The sequence below is a fragment of the Anas acuta genome, chromosome 30 (assembly GCF_963932015.1).
Source record: "Anas acuta chromosome 30, bAnaAcu1.1, whole genome shotgun sequence".
In the NCBI taxonomy this organism is placed as follows: Eukaryota; Metazoa; Chordata; class Aves; order Anseriformes; family Anatidae; genus Anas; species Anas acuta.
The window spans coordinates 988,606-1,010,304 of NC_089008.1; the positions used below are offsets into that span (position 1 = coordinate 988,606).

Sequence of the window (21,699 nt, forward strand, 5' to 3'; positions counted from 1 at the left end):
CAAGGAAAAAATATCTCTTAACAATTTTCTGACTTTTCTAAAACAACATGCTCTCCACATTTATAAAGACTATGACCGACTTCCCAGGAAACAACATCAGTTTACCAGTGCCTCCTCTCTTTCTTTGAAGGAAGGACCATGGAGATAAACATGAGGGCACAGGGAGAGTCGGGGAGAAATAAGACTGAGAAACCAGCTGATTTGCAGAACAAACTGGAAGCGTTACAGCACACAGCCCCACCTCCAGAGGAAGTGGCCCACATCCAGGCTTCCCTCCAGACCATCTCTGAAGAAATGCAATGTCTGATGACATCTTTTCAGAACGTGGAGGCATTAAGAAAGCAAGACCTTGAGATCGTCAGAGCAGAGATGCAGGGCAAAATAAGCAACGATTTGGAGGCAGTAAAGAGGTCCTGGTCTGAGGAGAACCTGTTGGACATTGACAATAAACCAGGTGAGCACTACAACCCCCAAACAAACCTTTGACCTGTAAGTGCATTGGGGATGGGACACTCTTGCTGTCCTTTTTGCTCCCTCATACAATCAGCAGGGCTGCTCGGATTGTCTCCCAGCACTTAGGACATTTTTGCTAAGTTGGATCTCTCATAAGATCTCAGTGGACTTGAAGCTGAGTCAAGGTTTAAAGCAGTGCATCAGGAGAGCAAGTTGCCTCAGGAAAAGAGAACATCAGGTGTTGAGATGTAGGGAATTGCCAGGCTGAATTCCTAGTGTAAAGCATCAAGAAGGTCTAGCGGTGCTGTGGCAGGGGTACTGCTGATTCTGGTATGCAAGTGTTTGGCCAGGGAGAGGTGCCGTATCCCTCAGCTCCTCAACTGCCAACCCAGGTGCATGGCTGTCATGACCATGGAGACATGCACAAACCAGGCCATGTATGCCTGGCAGGGCTATTTTGCCAAAGTGTTGGGAGGACATGGGAGAGCAATGGAGATCTCCCAGTGTCAGGTTGGACCGTGAATGGCCCAGAGCCCAGGGAGCCTTTGTCCCCCACCCCTGCTGGCAGCAGCTCCTGCCTGGCACAGCCCTCATTTCTCTTCCTTCTCCCCACCTGTCTTTTGCAGAGGAGCTGCAGGCACAAGGCAGGGCACGGGGGGACGCGGAGAAGGGTGAGTGCGTGCAGAGCGCTGCCCCTGTGCTCTGTGCACAGGGAAGCCGTGGCTGGGTGTGGGTGCTGGTGGAGGATTTGTGTGCCTTGATGAAGGCTTCCCATGCTCTTCTGCCAGTCTTTCTATGGGATGGGATGTTAACCAACGTTTCCTCCCTTTCTACTTTATTTTTTCAGAGTCCCTGAAGAAGGAGAATGGTGAGTGTGGTAAGCTGCCTGGAGGCTGAGCATGCCAGCTAGTTCCACGGTTTTGGTCACGGTATAGTGTTGCTGGTGGTGTCATGTGTGGGGGAGGCTTTGGAGCAGGAGCGAGGGTGAGGGAGGGGTTGTGGAGTGAAATGTGAGAAGTGGTGACTGGAAGTGGAGAGCCTGGTCCAGTGAGCAGCCCTGTTTCCTTTGGGTGGAGTGCTTGTGTGGACTGGGCTGGTGGCAATAATCCGTGTCAGAGTTAAAGGGGTTCTAGGGGTAGTAGTAAGGGACGTGAGCCAAGGCCTTTGCCAGAGGTATTTTCTGTGCTGCATGGAGTTGGACAGTACAAATTAGGCACTGCTTTGTAACTCGTGTGTCTTGACGTAAATTGTCTTCTTCTCTGGTGTCCGCGGTGACTGTGCAGAGGAACTGCGTGCAAAGTATGGTGAGTCTTTCTATTTGCTGATCAGCTTTCCCTGTGGGGACGCGGGCCTTGGAGGTGTCAAGTGAGAACAGCTGCTCCAGCAATGGCAGCTGCCCCTGAACCTGTACCATGATCGAGTGAGCCAATGTGCCAGGGCTGGGGTTCCAGCTAGTGCTCCCTAGGTTTGGTTTTGTCAAAGAAGTGCCCATCGGCCACTGGAGTAGGTGCTTTTGCTTCTTCATTTGAAGCGGACGGTGGAAGGAGGGGTGGGTGTGGGTCATGAAACCTCCCGTGCAGGTACTTTTGATGTTGTCTTTGCCTTTCAGCATACTCTCAGAGGCAGATTGGTAAGTGTGGGACTAAGGCTAGATGGCTGCTCAGATCCCACTGTTTCAATTTCGTAGTGGGGGGAGGTGTGGCGTGTACTGGGGATGGGCCATTCCTGGTGTAGTCATTGCTCCAGCATGCCATGAGCAGGGCTGCTGGGACGGCCTTGCAGAATGTCAAACGCTGTTGCCGAGTGGGCTTTCTCGTGCAATCTCAAGAGACTTCAGTCTGAGTCAAGGCTTAAAGCAGTGCCTGGGGAGAGCAAGTAGGGACACGGAAAAGGAATGCCAGGTGCTGGGATGTCGGGTACTGCCAAGATGAATTCCTGGTGGGAGGCAGCAGGAAGGTCAAGGGGTGCTGTGGTAGGGGTACTGCTGATTCTGGCGTGCACGGTGTGGCCAAGGAGAGGTGCCGTGTCCCCCAGCACCTCAGCTGCTAGCCCAGACACATGGCTGTCATGAGCACGGTGACATACACGTAGCAGGCCATGTATGCGCGGCATGGCTGTTTCCCCAAGGTATGGGGAGGACATGGGAGGGCAATGGAGGTCTCCCAGTGTCAGGTTGGACCGTGAATGGCCCAGAGCCCAGGGAGCCTTTGTCCCCCACCCCTGCTGGCAGCAGCTCCTGCCTGGCACAGCCCTCATTTCTCTTCCTTCTCCCCACCTGTCTTTTGCAGAGGAGCTGCAGGCACAAGGCAGGGCACGGGGGGACGCGGAGAAGGGTGAGTGCGTGCAGAGCGCTGCCCCTGTGCTCTGTGCACAGGGAAGCCGTGGCTGGGTGTGGGTGCTGGTGGAGGATTTGTGTGCCTTGATGAAGGCTTCCCATGCTCTTCTGCCAGTCTTTCTATGGGATGGGATGTTAACCAACGTTTCCTCCCTTTCTACTTTATTTTTTCAGAGTCCCTGAAGAAGGAGAATGGTGAGTGTGGTAAGCTGCCTGGAGGCTGAGCATGCCAGCTAGTTCCACGGTTTTGGTCACGGTATAGTGTTGCTGGTGGTGTCATGTGTGGGGGAGGCTTTGGAGCAGGAGCGAGGGTGAGGGAGGGGTTGTGGAGTGAAATGTGAGAAGTGGTGACTGGAAGTGGAGAGCCTGGTCCAGTGAGCAGCCCTGTTTCCTTTGGGTGGAGTGCTTGTGTGGACTGGGCTGGTGGCAATAATCCGTGTCAGAGTTAAAGGGGTTCTAGGGGTAGTAGTAAGGGACGTGAGCCAAGGCCTTTGCCAGAGGTATTTTCTGTGCTGCATGGAGTTGGACAGTACAAATTAGGCACTGCTTTGTAACTCGTGTGTCTTGACGTAAATTGTCTTCTTCTCTGGTGTCCGCGGTGACTGTGCAGAGGAACTGCGTGCAAAGTATGGTGAGTCTTTCTATTTGCTGATCAGCTTTCCCTGTGGGGACGCGGGCCTTGGAGGTGTCAAGTGAGAACAGCTGCTCCAGCAATGGCAGCTGCCCCTGAACCTGTACCATGATCGAGTGAGCCAATGTGCCAGGGCTGGGGTTCCAGCTAGTGCTCCCTAGGTTTGGTTTTGTCAAAGAAGTGCCCATCGGCCACTGGAGTAGGTGCTTTTGCTTCTTCATTTGAAGCGGACGGTGGAAGGAGGGGTGGGTGTGGGTCATGAAACCTCCCGTGCAGGTACTTTTGATGTTGTCTTTGCCTTTCAGCATACTCTCAGAGGCAGATTGGTAAGTGTGGGACTAAGGCTAGATGGCTGCTCAGATCCCACTGTTTCAATTTCGTAGTGGGGGGAGGTGTGGCGTGTACTGGGGATGGGCCATTCCTGGTGTAGTCATTGCTCCAGCATGCCATGAGCAGGGCTGCTGGGACGGCCTTGCAGAATGTCAAACGCTGTTGCCGAGTGGGCTTTCTCGTGCAATCTCAAGAGACTTCAGTCTGAGTCAAGGCTTAAAGCAGTGCCTGGGGAGAGCAAGTAGGGACACGGAAAAGGAATGCCAGGTGCTGGGATGTCGGGTACTGCCAAGATGAATTCCTGGTGGGAGGCAGCAGGAAGGTCAAGGGGTGCTGTGGTAGGGGTACTGCTGATTCTGGCGTGCACGGTGTGGCCAAGGAGAGGTGCCGTGTCCCCCAGCACCTCAGCTGCTAGCCCAGACACATGGCTGTCATGAGCACGGTGACATACACGTAGCAGGCCATGTATGCGCGGCATGGCTGTTTCCCCAAGGTATGGGGAGGACATGGGAGGGCAATGGAGGTCTCCCAGTGTCAGGTTGGACCGTGAATGGCCCAGAGCCCAGGGAGCCTTTGTCCCCCACCCCTGCTGGCAGCAGCTCCTGCCTGGCACAGCCCTCATTTCTCTTCCTTCTCCCCACCTGTCTTTTGCAGAGGAGCTGCAGGCACAAGGCAGGGCACGGGGGGACGCGGAGAAGGGTGAGTGCGTGCAGAGCGCTGCCCCTGTGCTCTGTGCACAGGGAAGCCGTGGCTGGGTGTGGGTGCTGGTGGAGGATTTGTGTGCCTTGATGAAGGCTTCCCATGCTCTTCTGCCAGTCTTTCTATGGGATGGGATGTTAACCAACGTTTCCTCCCTTTCTACTTTATTTTTTCAGAGTCCCTGAAGAAGGAGAATGGTGAGTGTGGTAAGCTGCCTGGAGGCTGAGCATGCCAGCTAGTTCCACGGTTTTGGTCACGGTATAGTGTTGCTGGTGGTGTCATGTGTGGGGGAGGCTTTGGAGCAGGAGCGAGGGTGAGGGAGGGGTTGTGGAGTGAAATGTGAGAAGTGGTGACTGGAAGTGGAGAGCCTGGTCCAGTGAGCAGCCCTGTTTCCTTTGGGTGGAGTGCTTGTGTGGACTGGGCTGGTGGCAATAATCCGTGTCAGAGTTAAAGGGGTTCTAGGGGTAGTAGTAAGGGACGTGAGCCAAGGCCTTTGCCAGAGGTATTTTCTGTGCTGCATGGAGTTGGACAGTACAAATTAGGCACTGCTTTGTAACTCGTGTGTCTTGACGTAAATTGTCTTCTTCTCTGGTGTCCGCGGTGACTGTGCAGAGGAACTGCGTGCAAAGTATGGTGAGTCTTTCTATTTGCTGATCAGCTTTCCCTGTGGGGACGCGGGCCTTGGAGGTGTCAAGTGAGAACAGCTGCTCCAGCAATGGCAGCTGCCCCTGAACCTGTACCATGATCGAGTGAGCCAATGTGCCAGGGCTGGGGTTCCAGCTAGTGCTCCCTAGGTTTGGTTTTGTCAAAGAAGTGCCCATCGGCCACTGGAGTAGGTGCTTTTGCTTCTTCATTTGAAGCGGACGGTGGAAGGAGGGGTGGGTGTGGGTCATGAAACCTCCCGTGCAGGTACTTTTGATGTTGTCTTTGCCTTTCAGCATACTCTCAGAGGCAGATTGGTAAGTGTGGGACTAAGGCTAGATGGCTGCTCAGATCCCACTGTTTCAATTTCGTAGTGGGGGGAGGTGTGGCGTGTACTGGGGATGGGCCATTCCTGGTGTAGTCATTGCTCCAGCATGCCATGAGCAGGGCTGCTGGGACGGCCTTGCAGAATGTCAAACGCTGTTGCCGAGTGGGCTTTCTCGTGCAATCTCAAGAGACTTCAGTCTGAGTCAAGGCTTAAAGCAGTGCCTGGGGAGAGCAAGTAGGGACACGGAAAAGGAATGCCAGGTGCTGGGATGTCGGGTACTGCCAAGATGAATTCCTGGTGGGAGGCAGCAGGAAGGTCAAGGGGTGCTGTGGTAGGGGTACTGCTGATTCTGGCGTGCACGGTGTGGCCAAGGAGAGGTGCCGTGTCCCCCAGCACCTCAGCTGCTAGCCCAGACACATGGCTGTCATGAGCACGGTGACATACACGTAGCAGGCCATGTATGCGCGGCATGGCTGTTTCCCCAAGGTATGGGGAGGACATGGGAGGGCAATGGAGGTCTCCCAGTGTCAGGTTGGACCGTGAATGGCCCAGAGCCCAGGGAGCCTTTGTCCCCCACCCCTGCTGGCAGCAGCTCCTGCCTGGCACAGCCCTCATTTCTCTTCCTTCTCCCCACCTGTCTTTTGCAGAGGAGCTGCAGGCACAAGGCAGGGCACGGGGGGACGCGGAGAAGGGTGAGTGCGTGCAGAGCGCTGCCCCTGTGCTCTGTGCACAGGGAAGCCGTGGCTGGGTGTGGGTGCTGGTGGAGGATTTGTGTGCCTTGATGAAGGCTTCCCATGCTCTTCTGCCAGTCTTTCTATGGGATGGGATGTTAACCAACGTTTCCTCCCTTTCTACTTTATTTTTTCAGAGTCCCTGAAGAAGGAGAATGGTGAGTGTGGTAAGCTGCCTGGAGGCTGAGCATGCCAGCTAGTTCCACGGTTTTGGTCACGGTATAGTGTTGCTGGTGGTGTCATGTGTGGGGGAGGCTTTGGAGCAGGAGCGAGGGTGAGGGAGGGGTTGTGGAGTGAAATGTGAGAAGTGGTGACTGGAAGTGGAGAGCCTGGTCCAGTGAGCAGCCCTGTTTCCTTTGGGTGGAGTGCTTGTGTGGACTGGGCTGGTGGCAATAATCCGTGTCAGAGTTAAAGGGGTTCTAGGGGTAGTAGTAAGGGACGTGAGCCAAGGCCTTTGCCAGAGGTATTTTCTGTGCTGCATGGAGTTGGACAGTACAAATTAGGCACTGCTTTGTAACTCGTGTGTCTTGACGTAAATTGTCTTCTTCTCTGGTGTCCGCGGTGACTGTGCAGAGGAACTGCGTGCAAAGTATGGTGAGTCTTTCTATTTGCTGATCAGCTTTCCCTGTGGGGACGCGGGCCTTGGAGGTGTCAAGTGAGAACAGCTGCTCCAGCAATGGCAGCTGCCCCTGAACCTGTACCATGATCGAGTGAGCCAATGTGCCAGGGCTGGGGTTCCAGCTAGTGCTCCCTAGGTTTGGTTTTGTCAAAGAAGTGCCCATCGGCCACTGGAGTAGGTGCTTTTGCTTCTTCATTTGAAGCGGACGGTGGAAGGAGGGGTGGGTGTGGGTCATGAAACCTCCCGTGCAGGTACTTTTGATGTTGTCTTTGCCTTTCAGCATACTCTCAGAGGCAGATTGGTAAGTGTGGGACTAAGGCTAGATGGCTGCTCAGATCCCACTGTTTCAATTTCGTAGTGGGGGGAGGTGTGGCGTGTACTGGGGATGGGCCATTCCTGGTGTAGTCATTGCTCCAGCATGCCATGAGCAGGGCTGCTGGGACGGCCTTGCAGAATGTCAAACGCTGTTGCCGAGTGGGCTTTCTCGTGCAATCTCAAGAGACTTCAGTCTGAGTCAAGGCTTAAAGCAGTGCCTGGGGAGAGCAAGTAGGGACACGGAAAAGGAATGCCAGGTGCTGGGATGTCGGGTACTGCCAAGATGAATTCCTGGTGGGAGGCAGCAGGAAGGTCAAGGGGTGCTGTGGTAGGGGTACTGCTGATTCTGGCGTGCACGGTGTGGCCAAGGAGAGGTGCCGTGTCCCCCAGCACCTCAGCTGCTAGCCCAGACACATGGCTGTCATGAGCACGGTGACATACACGTAGCAGGCCATGTATGCGCGGCATGGCTGTTTCCCCAAGGTATGGGGAGGACATGGGAGGGCAATGGAGGTCTCCCAGTGTCAGGTTGGACCGTGAATGGCCCAGAGCCCAGGGAGCCTTTGTCCCCCACCCCTGCTGGCAGCAGCTCCTGCCTGGCACAGCCCTCATTTCTCTTCCTTCTCCCCACCTGTCTTTTGCAGAGGAGCTGCAGGCACAAGGCAGGGCACGGGGGGACGCGGAGAAGGGTGAGTGCGTGCAGAGCGCTGCCCCTGTGCTCTGTGCACAGGGAAGCCGTGGCTGGGTGTGGGTGCTGGTGGAGGATTTGTGTGCCTTGATGAAGGCTTCCCATGCTCTTCTGCCAGTCTTTCTATGGGATGGGATGTTAACCAACGTTTCCTCCCTTTCTACTTTATTTTTTCAGAGTCCCTGAAGAAGGAGAATGGTGAGTGTGGTAAGCTGCCTGGAGGCTGAGCATGCCAGCTAGTTCCACGGTTTTGGTCACGGTATAGTGTTGCTGGTGGTGTCATGTGTGGGGGAGGCTTTGGAGCAGGAGCGAGGGTGAGGGAGGGGTTGTGGAGTGAAATGTGAGAAGTGGTGACTGGAAGTGGAGAGCCTGGTCCAGTGAGCAGCCCTGTTTCCTTTGGGTGGAGTGCTTGTGTGGACTGGGCTGGTGGCAATAATCCGTGTCAGAGTTAAAGGGGTTCTAGGGGTAGTAGTAAGGGACGTGAGCCAAGGCCTTTGCCAGAGGTATTTTCTGTGCTGCATGGAGTTGGACAGTACAAATTAGGCACTGCTTTGTAACTCGTGTGTCTTGACGTAAATTGTCTTCTTCTCTGGTGTCCGCGGTGACTGTGCAGAGGAACTGCGTGCAAAGTATGGTGAGTCTTTCTATTTGCTGATCAGCTTTCCCTGTGGGGACGCGGGCCTTGGAGGTGTCAAGTGAGAACAGCTGCTCCAGCAATGGCAGCTGCCCCTGAACCTGTACCATGATCGAGTGAGCCAATGTGCCAGGGCTGGGGTTCCAGCTAGTGCTCCCTAGGTTTGGTTTTGTCAAAGAAGTGCCCATCGGCCACTGGAGTAGGTGCTTTTGCTTCTTCATTTGAAGCGGACGGTGGAAGGAGGGGTGGGTGTGGGTCATGAAACCTCCCGTGCAGGTACTTTTGATGTTGTCTTTGCCTTTCAGCATACTCTCAGAGGCAGATTGGTAAGTGTGGGACTAAGGCTAGATGGCTGCTCAGATCCCACTGTTTCAATTTCGTAGTGGGGGGAGGTGTGGCGTGTACTGGGGATGGGCCATTCCTGGTGTAGTCATTGCTCCAGCATGCCATGAGCAGGGCTGCTGGGACGGCCTTGCAGAATGTCAAACGCTGTTGCCGAGTGGGCTTTCTCGTGCAATCTCAAGAGACTTCAGTCTGAGTCAAGGCTTAAAGCAGTGCCTGGGGAGAGCAAGTAGGGACACGGAAAAGGAATGCCAGGTGCTGGGATGTCGGGTACTGCCAAGATGAATTCCTGGTGGGAGGCAGCAGGAAGGTCAAGGGGTGCTGTGGTAGGGGTACTGCTGATTCTGGCGTGCACGGTGTGGCCAAGGAGAGGTGCCGTGTCCCCCAGCACCTCAGCTGCTAGCCCAGACACATGGCTGTCATGAGCACGGTGACATACACGTAGCAGGCCATGTATGCGCGGCATGGCTGTTTCCCCAAGGTATGGGGAGGACATGGGAGGGCAATGGAGGTCTCCCAGTGTCAGGTTGGACCGTGAATGGCCCAGAGCCCAGGGAGCCTTTGTCCCCCACCCCTGCTGGCAGCAGCTCCTGCCTGGCACAGCCCTCATTTCTCTTCCTTCTCCCCACCTGTCTTTTGCAGAGGAGCTGCAGGCACAAGGCAGGGCACGGGGGGACGCGGAGAAGGGTGAGTGCGTGCAGAGCGCTGCCCCTGTGCTCTGTGCACAGGGAAGCCGTGGCTGGGTGTGGGTGCTGGTGGAGGATTTGTGTGCCTTGATGAAGGCTTCCCATGCTCTTCTGCCAGTCTTTCTATGGGATGGGATGTTAACCAACGTTTCCTCCCTTTCTACTTTATTTTTTCAGAGTCCCTGAAGAAGGAGAATGGTGAGTGTGGTAAGCTGCCTGGAGGCTGAGCATGCCAGCTAGTTCCACGGTTTTGGTCACGGTATAGTGTTGCTGGTGGTGTCATGTGTGGGGGAGGCTTTGGAGCAGGAGCGAGGGTGAGGGAGGGGTTGTGGAGTGAAATGTGAGAAGTGGTGACTGGAAGTGGAGAGCCTGGTCCAGTGAGCAGCCCTGTTTCCTTTGGGTGGAGTGCTTGTGTGGACTGGGCTGGTGGCAATAATCCGTGTCAGAGTTAAAGGGGTTCTAGGGGTAGTAGTAAGGGACGTGAGCCAAGGCCTTTGCCAGAGGTATTTTCTGTGCTGCATGGAGTTGGACAGTACAAATTAGGCACTGCTTTGTAACTCGTGTGTCTTGACGTAAATTGTCTTCTTCTCTGGTGTCCGCGGTGACTGTGCAGAGGAACTGCGTGCAAAGTATGGTGAGTCTTTCTATTTGCTGATCAGCTTTCCCTGTGGGGACGCGGGCCTTGGAGGTGTCAAGTGAGAACAGCTGCTCCAGCAATGGCAGCTGCCCCTGAACCTGTACCATGATCGAGTGAGCCAATGTGCCAGGGCTGGGGTTCCAGCTAGTGCTCCCTAGGTTTGGTTTTGTCAAAGAAGTGCCCATCGGCCACTGGAGTAGGTGCTTTTGCTTCTTCATTTGAAGCGGACGGTGGAAGGAGGGGTGGGTGTGGGTCATGAAACCTCCCGTGCAGGTACTTTTGATGTTGTCTTTGCCTTTCAGCATACTCTCAGAGGCAGATTGGTAAGTGTGGGACTAAGGCTAGATGGCTGCTCAGATCCCACTGTTTCAATTTCGTAGTGGGGGGAGGTGTGGCGTGTACTGGGGATGGGCCATTCCTGGTGTAGTCATTGCTCCAGCATGCCATGAGCAGGGCTGCTGGGACGGCCTTGCAGAATGTCAAACGCTGTTGCCGAGTGGGCTTTCTCGTGCAATCTCAAGAGACTTCAGTCTGAGTCAAGGCTTAAAGCAGTGCCTGGGGAGAGCAAGTAGGGACACGGAAAAGGAATGCCAGGTGCTGGGATGTCGGGTACTGCCAAGATGAATTCCTGGTGGGAGGCAGCAGGAAGGTCAAGGGGTGCTGTGGTAGGGGTACTGCTGATTCTGGCGTGCACGGTGTGGCCAAGGAGAGGTGCCGTGTCCCCCAGCACCTCAGCTGCTAGCCCAGACACATGGCTGTCATGAGCACGGTGACATACACGTAGCAGGCCATGTATGCGCGGCATGGCTGTTTCCCCAAGGTATGGGGAGGACATGGGAGGGCAATGGAGGTCTCCCAGTGTCAGGTTGGACCGTGAATGGCCCAGAGCCCAGGGAGCCTTTGTCCCCCACCCCTGCTGGCAGCAGCTCCTGCCTGGCACAGCCCTCATTTCTCTTCCTTCTCCCCACCTGTCTTTTGCAGAGGAGCTGCAGGCACAAGGCAGGGCACGGGGGGACGCGGAGAAGGGTGAGTGCGTGCAGAGCGCTGCCCCTGTGCTCTGTGCACAGGGAAGCCGTGGCTGGGTGTGGGTGCTGGTGGAGGATTTGTGTGCCTTGATGAAGGCTTCCCATGCTCTTCTGCCAGTCTTTCTATGGGATGGGATGTTAACCAACGTTTCCTCCCTTTCTACTTTATTTTTTCAGAGTCCCTGAAGAAGGAGAATGGTGAGTGTGGTAAGCTGCCTGGAGGCTGAGCATGCCAGCTAGTTCCACGGTTTTGGTCACGGTATAGTGTTGCTGGTGGTGTCATGTGTGGGGGAGGCTTTGGAGCAGGAGCGAGGGTGAGGGAGGGGTTGTGGAGTGAAATGTGAGAAGTGGTGACTGGAAGTGGAGAGCCTGGTCCAGTGAGCAGCCCTGTTTCCTTTGGGTGGAGTGCTTGTGTGGACTGGGCTGGTGGCAATAATCCGTGTCAGAGTTAAAGGGGTTCTAGGGGTAGTAGTAAGGGACGTGAGCCAAGGCCTTTGCCAGAGGTATTTTCTGTGCTGCATGGAGTTGGACAGTACAAATTAGGCACTGCTTTGTAACTCGTGTGTCTTGACGTAAATTGTCTTCTTCTCTGGTGTCCGCGGTGACTGTGCAGAGGAACTGCGTGCAAAGTATGGTGAGTCTTTCTATTTGCTGATCAGCTTTCCCTGTGGGGACGCGGGCCTTGGAGGTGTCAAGTGAGAACAGCTGCTCCAGCAATGGCAGCTGCCCCTGAACCTGTACCATGATCGAGTGAGCCAATGTGCCAGGGCTGGGGTTCCAGCTAGTGCTCCCTAGGTTTGGTTTTGTCAAAGAAGTGCCCATCGGCCACTGGAGTAGGTGCTTTTGCTTCTTCATTTGAAGCGGACGGTGGAAGGAGGGGTGGGTGTGGGTCATGAAACCTCCCGTGCAGGTACTTTTGATGTTGTCTTTGCCTTTCAGCATACTCTCAGAGGCAGATTGGTAAGTGTGGGACTAAGGCTAGATGGCTGCTCAGATCCCACTGTTTCAATTTCGTAGTGGGGGGAGGTGTGGCGTGTACTGGGGATGGGCCATTCCTGGTGTAGTCATTGCTCCAGCATGCCATGAGCAGGGCTGCTGGGACGGCCTTGCAGAATGTCAAACGCTGTTGCCGAGTGGGCTTTCTCGTGCAATCTCAAGAGACTTCAGTCTGAGTCAAGGCTTAAAGCAGTGCCTGGGGAGAGCAAGTAGGGACACGGAAAAGGAATGCCAGGTGCTGGGATGTCGGGTACTGCCAAGATGAATTCCTGGTGGGAGGCAGCAGGAAGGTCAAGGGGTGCTGTGGTAGGGGTACTGCTGATTCTGGCGTGCACGGTGTGGCCAAGGAGAGGTGCCGTGTCCCCCAGCACCTCAGCTGCTAGCCCAGACACATGGCTGTCATGAGCACGGTGACATACACGTAGCAGGCCATGTATGCGCGGCATGGCTGTTTCCCCAAGGTATGGGGAGGACATGGGAGGGCAATGGAGGTCTCCCAGTGTCAGGTTGGACCGTGAATGGCCCAGAGCCCAGGGAGCCTTTGTCCCCCACCCCTGCTGGCAGCAGCTCCTGCCTGGCACAGCCCTCATTTCTCTTCCTTCTCCCCACCTGTCTTTTGCAGAGGAGCTGCAGGCACAAGGCAGGGCACGGGGGGACGCGGAGAAGGGTGAGTGCGTGCAGAGCGCTGCCCCTGTGCTCTGTGCACAGGGAAGCCGTGGCTGGGTGTGGGTGCTGGTGGAGGATTTGTGTGCCTTGATGAAGGCTTCCCATGCTCTTCTGCCAGTCTTTCTATGGGATGGGATGTTAACCAACGTTTCCTCCCTTTCTACTTTATTTTTTCAGAGTCCCTGAAGAAGGAGAATGGTGAGTGTGGTAAGCTGCCTGGAGGCTGAGCATGCCAGCTAGTTCCACGGTTTTGGTCACGGTATAGTGTTGCTGGTGGTGTCATGTGTGGGGGAGGCTTTGGAGCAGGAGCGAGGGTGAGGGAGGGGTTGTGGAGTGAAATGTGAGAAGTGGTGACTGGAAGTGGAGAGCCTGGTCCAGTGAGCAGCCCTGTTTCCTTTGGGTGGAGTGCTTGTGTGGACTGGGCTGGTGGCAATAATCCGTGTCAGAGTTAAAGGGGTTCTAGGGGTAGTAGTAAGGGACGTGAGCCAAGGCCTTTGCCAGAGGTATTTTCTGTGCTGCATGGAGTTGGACAGTACAAATTAGGCACTGCTTTGTAACTCGTGTGTCTTGACGTAAATTGTCTTCTTCTCTGGTGTCCGCGGTGACTGTGCAGAGGAACTGCGTGCAAAGTATGGTGAGTCTTTCTATTTGCTGATCAGCTTTCCCTGTGGGGACGCGGGCCTTGGAGGTGTCAAGTGAGAACAGCTGCTCCAGCAATGGCAGCTGCCCCTGAACCTGTACCATGATCGAGTGAGCCAATGTGCCAGGGCTGGGGTTCCAGCTAGTGCTCCCTAGGTTTGGTTTTGTCAAAGAAGTGCCCATCGGCCACTGGAGTAGGTGCTTTTGCTTCTTCATTTGAAGCGGACGGTGGAAGGAGGGGTGGGTGTGGGTCATGAAACCTCCCGTGCAGGTACTTTTGATGTTGTCTTTGCCTTTCAGCATACTCTCAGAGGCAGATTGGTAAGTGTGGGACTAAGGCTAGATGGCTGCTCAGATCCCACTGTTTCAATTTCGTAGTGGGGGGAGGTGTGGCGTGTACTGGGGATGGGCCATTCCTGGTGTAGTCATTGCTCCAGCATGCCATGAGCAGGGCTGCTGGGACGGCCTTGCAGAATGTCAAATGCTGTTGCCGAGTGGGCTTTCTCGTGCAATCTCAAGAGACTTCAGTCTGAGTCAAGGCTTAAAGCAGTGCCTGGGGAGAGCAAGTAGGGACACGGAAAAGGAATGCCAGGTGCTGGGATGTCGGGTACTGCCAAGATGAATTCCTGGTGGGAGGCAGCAGGAAGGTCAAGGGGTGCTGTGGTAGGGGTACTGCTGATTCTGGCGTGCACGGTGTGGCCAAGGAGAGGTGCCGTGTCCCCCAGCACCTCAGCTGCTAGCCCAGACACATGGCTGTCATGAGCACGGTGACATACACGTAGCAGGCCATGTATGCGCGGCATGGCTGTTTCCCCAAGGTATGGGGAGGACATGGGAGGGCAATGGAGGTCTCCCAGTGTCAGGTTGGACCGTGAATGGCCCAGAGCCCAGGGAGCCTTTGTCCCCCACCCCTGCTGGCAGCAGCTCCTGCCTGGCACAGCCCTCATTTCTCTTCCTTCTCCCCACCTGTCTTTTGCAGAGGAGCTGCAGGCACAAGGCAGGGCACGGGGGGACGCGGAGAAGGGTGAGTGCGTGCAGAGCGCTGCCCCTGTGCTCTGTGCACAGGGAAGCCGTGGCTGGGTGTGGGTGCTGGTGGAGGATTTGTGTGCCTTGATGAAGGCTTCCCATGCTCTTCTGCCAGTCTTTCTATGGGATGGGATGTTAACCAACGTTTCCTCCCTTTCTACTTTATTTTTTCAGAGTCCCTGAAGAAGGAGAATGGTGAGTGTGGTAAGCTGCCTGGAGGCTGAGCATGCCAGCTAGTTCCACGGTTTTGGTCACGGTATAGTGTTGCTGGTGGTGTCATGTGTGGGGGAGGCTTTGGAGCAGGAGCGAGGGTGAGGGAGGGGTTGTGGAGTGAAATGTGAGAAGTGGTGACTGGAAGTGGAGAGCCTGGTCCAGTGAGCAGCCCTGTTTCCTTTGGGTGGAGTGCTTGTGTGGACTGGGCTGGTGGCAATAATCCGTGTCAGAGTTAAAGGGGTTCTAGGGGTAGTAGTAAGGGACGTGAGCCAAGGCCTTTGCCAGAGGTATTTTCTGTGCTGCATGGAGTTGGACAGTACAAATTAGGCACTGCTTTTAACTCGTGAAAATCTTGTGTCTTTGTTGTTTAACTCTTACAGTCAACTACACCAGCGAGTCACTCTCCCCTTTTGGGTTGTGAGAGAGAATCAGAGAAGAAAAATTGGAAAAACTCAGTTATTGAATTTATGACTCTTTACTAGGGAAAGCAGAACTCACGCACCAAGAAAGGAAAGCATGGAATTGATTTGCTACTTTATTAACAGGGTAGTTTTTCTACCACTTGCAGGAAAGTAGGGTTTATGTGAAAATTTGTTTGGAAAGACAAACAAAATCACTACTAACATGTTCTCCCCCATCCCCCCAATCCCCATTGCTGAGCATGATGTGATTTGGATAGAGTATGTCTTTGGTCAACCCAGGTCACCTATTTTAGATGTATCCCCTCCCGGCTTTTGGTGTACTCTCCCTACTACTTGTTTGCAGGGCAGTTTGAGAAGTGGAAAAGCCCTTGGCTCTCTATGAGCACTGCTCTGCAACAGCTAAATCATCACTATGTTATCAGTAGTATTTTCATCAAAAAAGACATACACAGTATTGTGTGAGCCTCTGTGAAGAACATTACCTCTGTCCCAGCCAAAGCCATGACAGGGGCATAGTACTAGTGAGCACTTGCAGACAGGAGCATTTGCAGGCAGGAGTCACTTACTTGGAGCAAGCCTTCTACTTCCATAATCTTAATGTTTTAATGTCTTAATGTCTTATTTTTTATTAGCCATGAGACCATGTTTGTGTAAAGATGAAAAGACAGTCATGAATGTTAAGTGTAGGGAAGAGTGGATCATGGATGGGACAATCCTGGTCTCTTCCTTCCCTGAGCTTTCAATCAGTATAACTGCAGGGATGGACTCATAGCATTTGGACATCACTGCTGAGTGTGCTCCTTTGTGAGGGCTTGATAGGCTTGATGCTGAGTCAAGGCTTAAAGCAGTGTCACAGGTGAGCAAGTAGCCCTGAGGGAAGGGAACCCCATGTGCTGGGATGTAGGGAGTGTCCAGGTTGAATTCCCCATGTAAGCAAGAAGGTCTTAGGGGTGCTGTGTTAGGGTTATTGCAGATTCTGATGTGCAAGGGTCTGGCCAAGGAGACTTTCTGTTTCCATCAGCACCTCGGCTGCCATCAAGGGCACATGGCTGTCATGTCCATGCAGACAGACACATTGCAGGTCATGCGTGCCAGGAACGGCTTAGAGTTTTGGAGAATAGGTGGGAGTGCACTGGGGCTCTCCTTCTGTTGATGCTGCACTGCCCAGAGTCCAGGGAATATGTTACGTCTTTCTGCTTGCCCAAAAGCTTTCTGTGTGAAAGCGATACATGCTTTGGAGAATGTGATGAGGGCTGTTCCAGGAATGCCAGGCTTCTCACAGACAGCACCCTGACTGCGACTGCCAGTGCCTCAGCTTTGTTGTTCAAGCTGATGGACTTTATCTTTGGCTTTGCCAAGGCAGTTCCTCTTAGCTTTTTGTAGACTCTTTTTACCTTTCCTTTCTGGTGCTGCAGGGCTCCACTAAACAGAAACAGTGGACTTCCTGTTTATGTATGGATGACTTATATGTAAACAGTTGGTGTTTTCCCAGCTTGACTTTTTTATCTTTGCCATGGAAGGTCATATGACCTTCTGATTAGCCTTCTGGCTTGTAGAAGAGACTATCTACCGCAGAAGAACATGATCTTCTACAAACAGCATAGTATGTTTGTTAAGTCACTGTATTCTTGATCTCCTGAAGAACACTCTTGGCATCTTTTTCTTGTTTTCCACAGAATTGCTGCATGTACAACGATACAAAGGTAAGAAAAGAAAACAAAACTTGCTGGATTCTACCACTTGGAGCTTCAATGCAGTTCTTTACAAAATTTGCCCTTGTCATGTAACAGTTCTGAAATTAGCCTCACAACAGCAAAATAATAATAATAGTAATAAGATCTGAATCTCTCTTATTTATTTGCTATTCTGGAAACTTCACAAAACATTTGTTTACTGCTTCTGGAATATGAAGCAACATTATTTCTTCTCCAAGAGTGTGTATCTGAAAGAAGGTGAGACTCCTTCTTTCAGGGTGTTTAGCTGGAACATTTCTACTGCCCAGTGTACACTAACATAGTGTATTTGCCAAACAGTCTTGGCCAATGGAATTTTTCCCCTTTCTCATGCAAGAGGATTTTATGATTCTAGTTTTACTCAAAGACGTGTTCTGTGCCAAAGCAAGTCTCTTTTTCTCTTGTCACTACTATACAGTTTCAGTGATTAAGGCAAGGGCTTGTAATCTCCATACATTCCTTTTTGAAGCTACAGGCAATTTTTTAAGGAAGAGTCTCTATGAGTTACTTTCCATTTTCTTTATGTTAGCGTCTCTCTCAGTATGCCATAGATGAGAGACAAGGAACATGCTAGTTCTGGGATGGCAGAAGGTGGAGGCATCCTGGTCAAAGACACTTCCTAGGTCCCATCAGAATGGTGATCGAAGAATGGGAAGGGTACAATAGATGCAGATGGTCAATGAATAGAAAGTTTCAAAGCAGTAGCCTTGTTGCCCTTCACTACTTAAAAAATGACTTGATTATTGCAGTTGATGTCATCCTTGATGCTAACACGGCTCATCCAAGACTGCAAGTGTCGGAAGATGGGAAGAGTGTGACTGATACTGGTGTGATCAGAAGGGTGCCAGTCAAGAAGGAGAGATTTGATTGCCAAGCTTTTGTGTTGGCAAAGGAAGGATACAAATCTGGGAGACTCTACTGGGAAGTGGATGTTGGAAGGAGAAGCAACTGGATCTTGGGTGTTGCCCAGGAGACTGTGACACGCAAAGGAGAAGTGGTTCTCTCTCCTCAGAATGGCTTCTGGGCCATAGCATTGTCAGATGAGCAAGAGTATGGGGTCCACACGGATCCTTGGACCCGTTTGACTGTGAGTGGTAGACCAGAAAAGATTGGGATCTTCCTGGATATCTCTGCCAAGAAGTTGTCATTTTACAATGTCCGCCAGAAACAAGCTTTGTACACTTTCACCTTTGATAGTGACCGCAGACAGGAAGTGAGGCTCTTTCCTTTCTTCTCAACAGGTTCCACTGCAATAAAGGCTGAGACTGAGCCTCTACAAATAGCACAGGAGTTTGATGATGATGAGATTTGAAGGGATGAAGCAAGAATGCACAGTTAATGTATGACTGATACCCAGAGCCTGAGTTCCGACTACACTGTATGTGCCGACAAATTAAGTCTGAATAGCTAACTCAGAAATATGCTTTCACCACTGCTTGCTAAGCCTTCTGTGAGATATTTCTGGAGGAATACCTGGACTTCAGGCCATTAAGTCACTGGGTACAGGCAGCCACCAAGTATTCTAAGAACTTACATAAATAAAAGAATTCTCAGACCGGGAAATTAAAAATATTCAGTAGTGGTTTTGTTTGTTTGTTTTGTGTATAAATCCTTCTATTGGTGTGAATATGAGCCTTTTTTTTTTTTTTTCTTTGAGCAAACGGGGATTACTGTTCCGAAACCACCCTTCCTAAAATTACCTCTGACTTCTACTTCTAGATTGCTACCAATCATGACAGGTCCTTCTACGTCATTTGCAAGTAGAGGGTGCCTCCTGAGAGATACTTGCCTGTTAGAAATGGCTCAGGATTCAAATTAGGATTAAATAAAAAATAGGATTTATTAGAAGAATATGAAAGAATAGGGAGAGTCACACCTATAGCAGTGTTAAGTTAATCTCGAAGAAGACAAAAAAAAAGGCTGTAACTGTTAGAAGTCCGGAATAACAAAAGCAAACAGGTTCATAAATTTGAGGAGTATTTTCTGAAGACTTGATAAATTGACTAGAATGAGGGGGAGACTGGGACACACTGCATCTGTGGTTCAAGAATTAAATTGCCAGTGCAGGACCCAGAGGCAGACAGGACTGTTCTTTATGGACACGAATTGTTAAAACATTCCTCACATTGCCTGACTTGTCTTCAGTGTTCATTGAGGAGCTGCAGAAACCCCTTTCACTTGGGAAGAGTGTGAAATACAGTCCTACCCCACTGCTTTTGGAATGTAGTCCAAATAGTTCTGGGGAATTTGTAAAGTGTGAATATCCTCCCCTTTCTAGTAAGTGGTTCGTTAAAAGGTAAGAAAGTTTGTCAGAACCTGACCCCGTTGTGTTCCAGGTTGTCCTTAGATCTGAGGGGCTGGGGGCAGCTTAGATTCTGAGTGATGCTCAATTTGGTACTATATGTCCAGTCGCATTCAATATATAAAATAATAATTATTGCAGATGCACAAATAATATACTATACTTTCAGTCTTGTAAACAAGAGGTGTAGTTTATTGAAGCAACAGGAGTACAGGTTCTTTTGCATTGACGGTGATTAATACACTGTCTGCAAAATATGAGCAAATAACAAGATGACAAACACAACCAGCTACACGTGTACTGACTTATTAAACAATGCTATAGAGAATGTTATATTTACCTGGGAAGCACACAGAATATCAGAAACAGTCTGCAGCCAATAACACAGGTTCAGGTGAGGATCTCAGTGAAGTAGCATTTTGCTTTGTGATTGCAATGACAAGCAAGCAGAAGTGCATAGTGGAAATGTATCATAGCATTATATGCCCTATTAACCATTGTTTGGTTCCTCCCATTTCCCCATTGGCTGAGTACTACATGTTCACAACCTACCTTAGCTGAGGCAGGGGAAGTTTAGGCTTGACATCAGGAGGGGGTTCTTCACAGAGAGGGTGGTTGCACACTGGAACAGGCTCCCCAGGGAAGTGGTCACTGCACCGAGCCTGTCTGAATTTAAGAAGAGATTGGACTGTGCACTTAGTCACATGGTCTGAACTTTTGGGTAGACCTGTGCGGTGTCAAGAGTTGGACTTGATGATCCTTAAGGGTCCCTTCCAACTCAGGATATTCTATGATTCTATGATTCTATGATTCTACCTGACATTTGTTACTATGCCCTGTATGTACAGTTTTATTTGACCAATCCTTAATTTCTCCTTTCTTTTTTTTTTTTTTTTTTTTTTTTTTTTGGAACTGGACAGGCCAATGGTTTCTGTAGATTCTTGTTCTTGCTGATTCTGCAACCACTTGTCTTGTTTTACTTATTTTGGGACAGTAGGACCTTCCATTTTCCCCTTATTTGCTTAAAATACCACCTACTGTTATGCCTGTGCAATCACTTTTGAATATGCAATGTTAGTGGAAGTTTACGCTGCAAAAACACAACATTAATTCTTACAAGTATAACTGAAAGTTCTAATCTCACCTAATAGGCACCGCTGTGGGTGTGGAAGTGATTTTCAGCCCATCGACGGATCCCAGAAGTCAGCAATGTCCTTCCAACTTGTCTGCAATGGTGTCTTCCCTATCATTTACCTCTCTTGAACCATTTTTATACTATTTTCTTACCTTTAGGTGGAATTTGAGTGACTCTCGTCATATGTGTCATGTGTGTCATATGTGACTCTAGTCATATGTGTCTTTGTTGTGATTGGCATAAATTTTTCTCGCTTTTGTTTTAAAGTTATAGTCTCTGAGAAATTCAGAGTGTGTGCTCAGTGAGGGGTGGTCGCACTTTGAAGGTGGGTAGCCTTTGGGAAGGAGGTGTGTTTTGGCATTATAATGGGATTATAATGAGCAAAGCTCATGCAGAAGATACCCTCTCCTGGCAAGTTCATCATGAGCCCAGGAGGCACTGCACACACAGTCAGATGTCAGGATGCTGAAAATCCTTTGGATCACCTCTAATTCTTGGCAGATAGTGATGGAAAAGTGGCCAGAAATCACCTACCTCAGAAAACATTTGAAACCCCACCATTCTCATGACATGAAAACCAAGCCTGGGTACTGGTCATTTTTATGAAAGTTAAATTTACAGTCAAGGTCAAAGAAATGAAGACACACATTGGAAGCAAGGAAAAAATGGCAAGCAAAGAACTGAAGACATCTGCAAGGAGGATGTCGGGAAGCACTAAATTAAGAGTGCTGATTAAAATCTCATAAACATGAACCAGCATCAAGAAAAGCTGGTTTGATTGGAAAATCTTCTGAAAGTAGGAATAATTTTGTTTTAAATTAATGGCAGTTGTAACCTGTACTATTTTCTGTCTTGCTATGAGTGGCAAAGCATATGTGAGGTTACAGTTCAGGGAATCATAGAAACATTGAATCACAGAATGGCTTGGGTTGGAAGACCGTCTAGTCACAAGTCCTGCACCAAGGGCAGAGATGACACCCCTTAGATCAGGTTGCCCAGGGTCCCATTCAACCTGACCTTGAACCATCCGCTTATGAAGATATGGTCCTGGGCAATCTGTTCTAGGTGGACCTGCTTGAGCACCAGGTTTTGACCAGATGACTTCCAGACATCCCTACCAACATTAACTGTTTTGTGATCTGTCTTTTCTGTGGCAAAAGCCCGTAGAAACTTCAAAGTCAGATATTGGGCACAGATTTCATTAGAAGTAACAGGGTTAAGTGAAAAACAGATCGCCTACATCCTACCTCCCTGACATGAGTAGGGACACCTCCCACAAAGCCCCATCCAAATATGACTCTTTTCCAAGGATGATGTATCCATAGCTCCACTGGACACCCTCTTCCAATGTCTTACCATCTAATTCCATCCAAACATCTAAAACAATTTTCCTCTTTTTTAGTTTAAAACCATCTCCCCTTCTCCTATAACTATCTGCTCATGTAAAAAATGCTTAAAATTGCTTTTTTTAT

At 51.0% G+C, this 21,699-nt stretch overlaps 1 protein-coding gene across 8 annotated transcripts in view; it reads left to right on the forward strand.

Annotated features, from left to right (window-relative positions):
- Nucleotides 1-21,699, forward strand: part of LOC137846090 (E3 ubiquitin-protein ligase TRIM39-like) — a 284,383-nt gene that overhangs the window by 231,205 nt on the left and 31,479 nt on the right. For all 8 annotated transcript variants that reach the window (XM_068663767.1, XM_068663769.1, XM_068663770.1 and 5 more), the window contains one exon: nt 131-454. In XM_068663767.1, the coding sequence (XP_068519868.1) occupies nt 131-454 (324 nt within the window). The remainder of the gene's footprint in view (nt 1-130; nt 455-21,699) is intronic.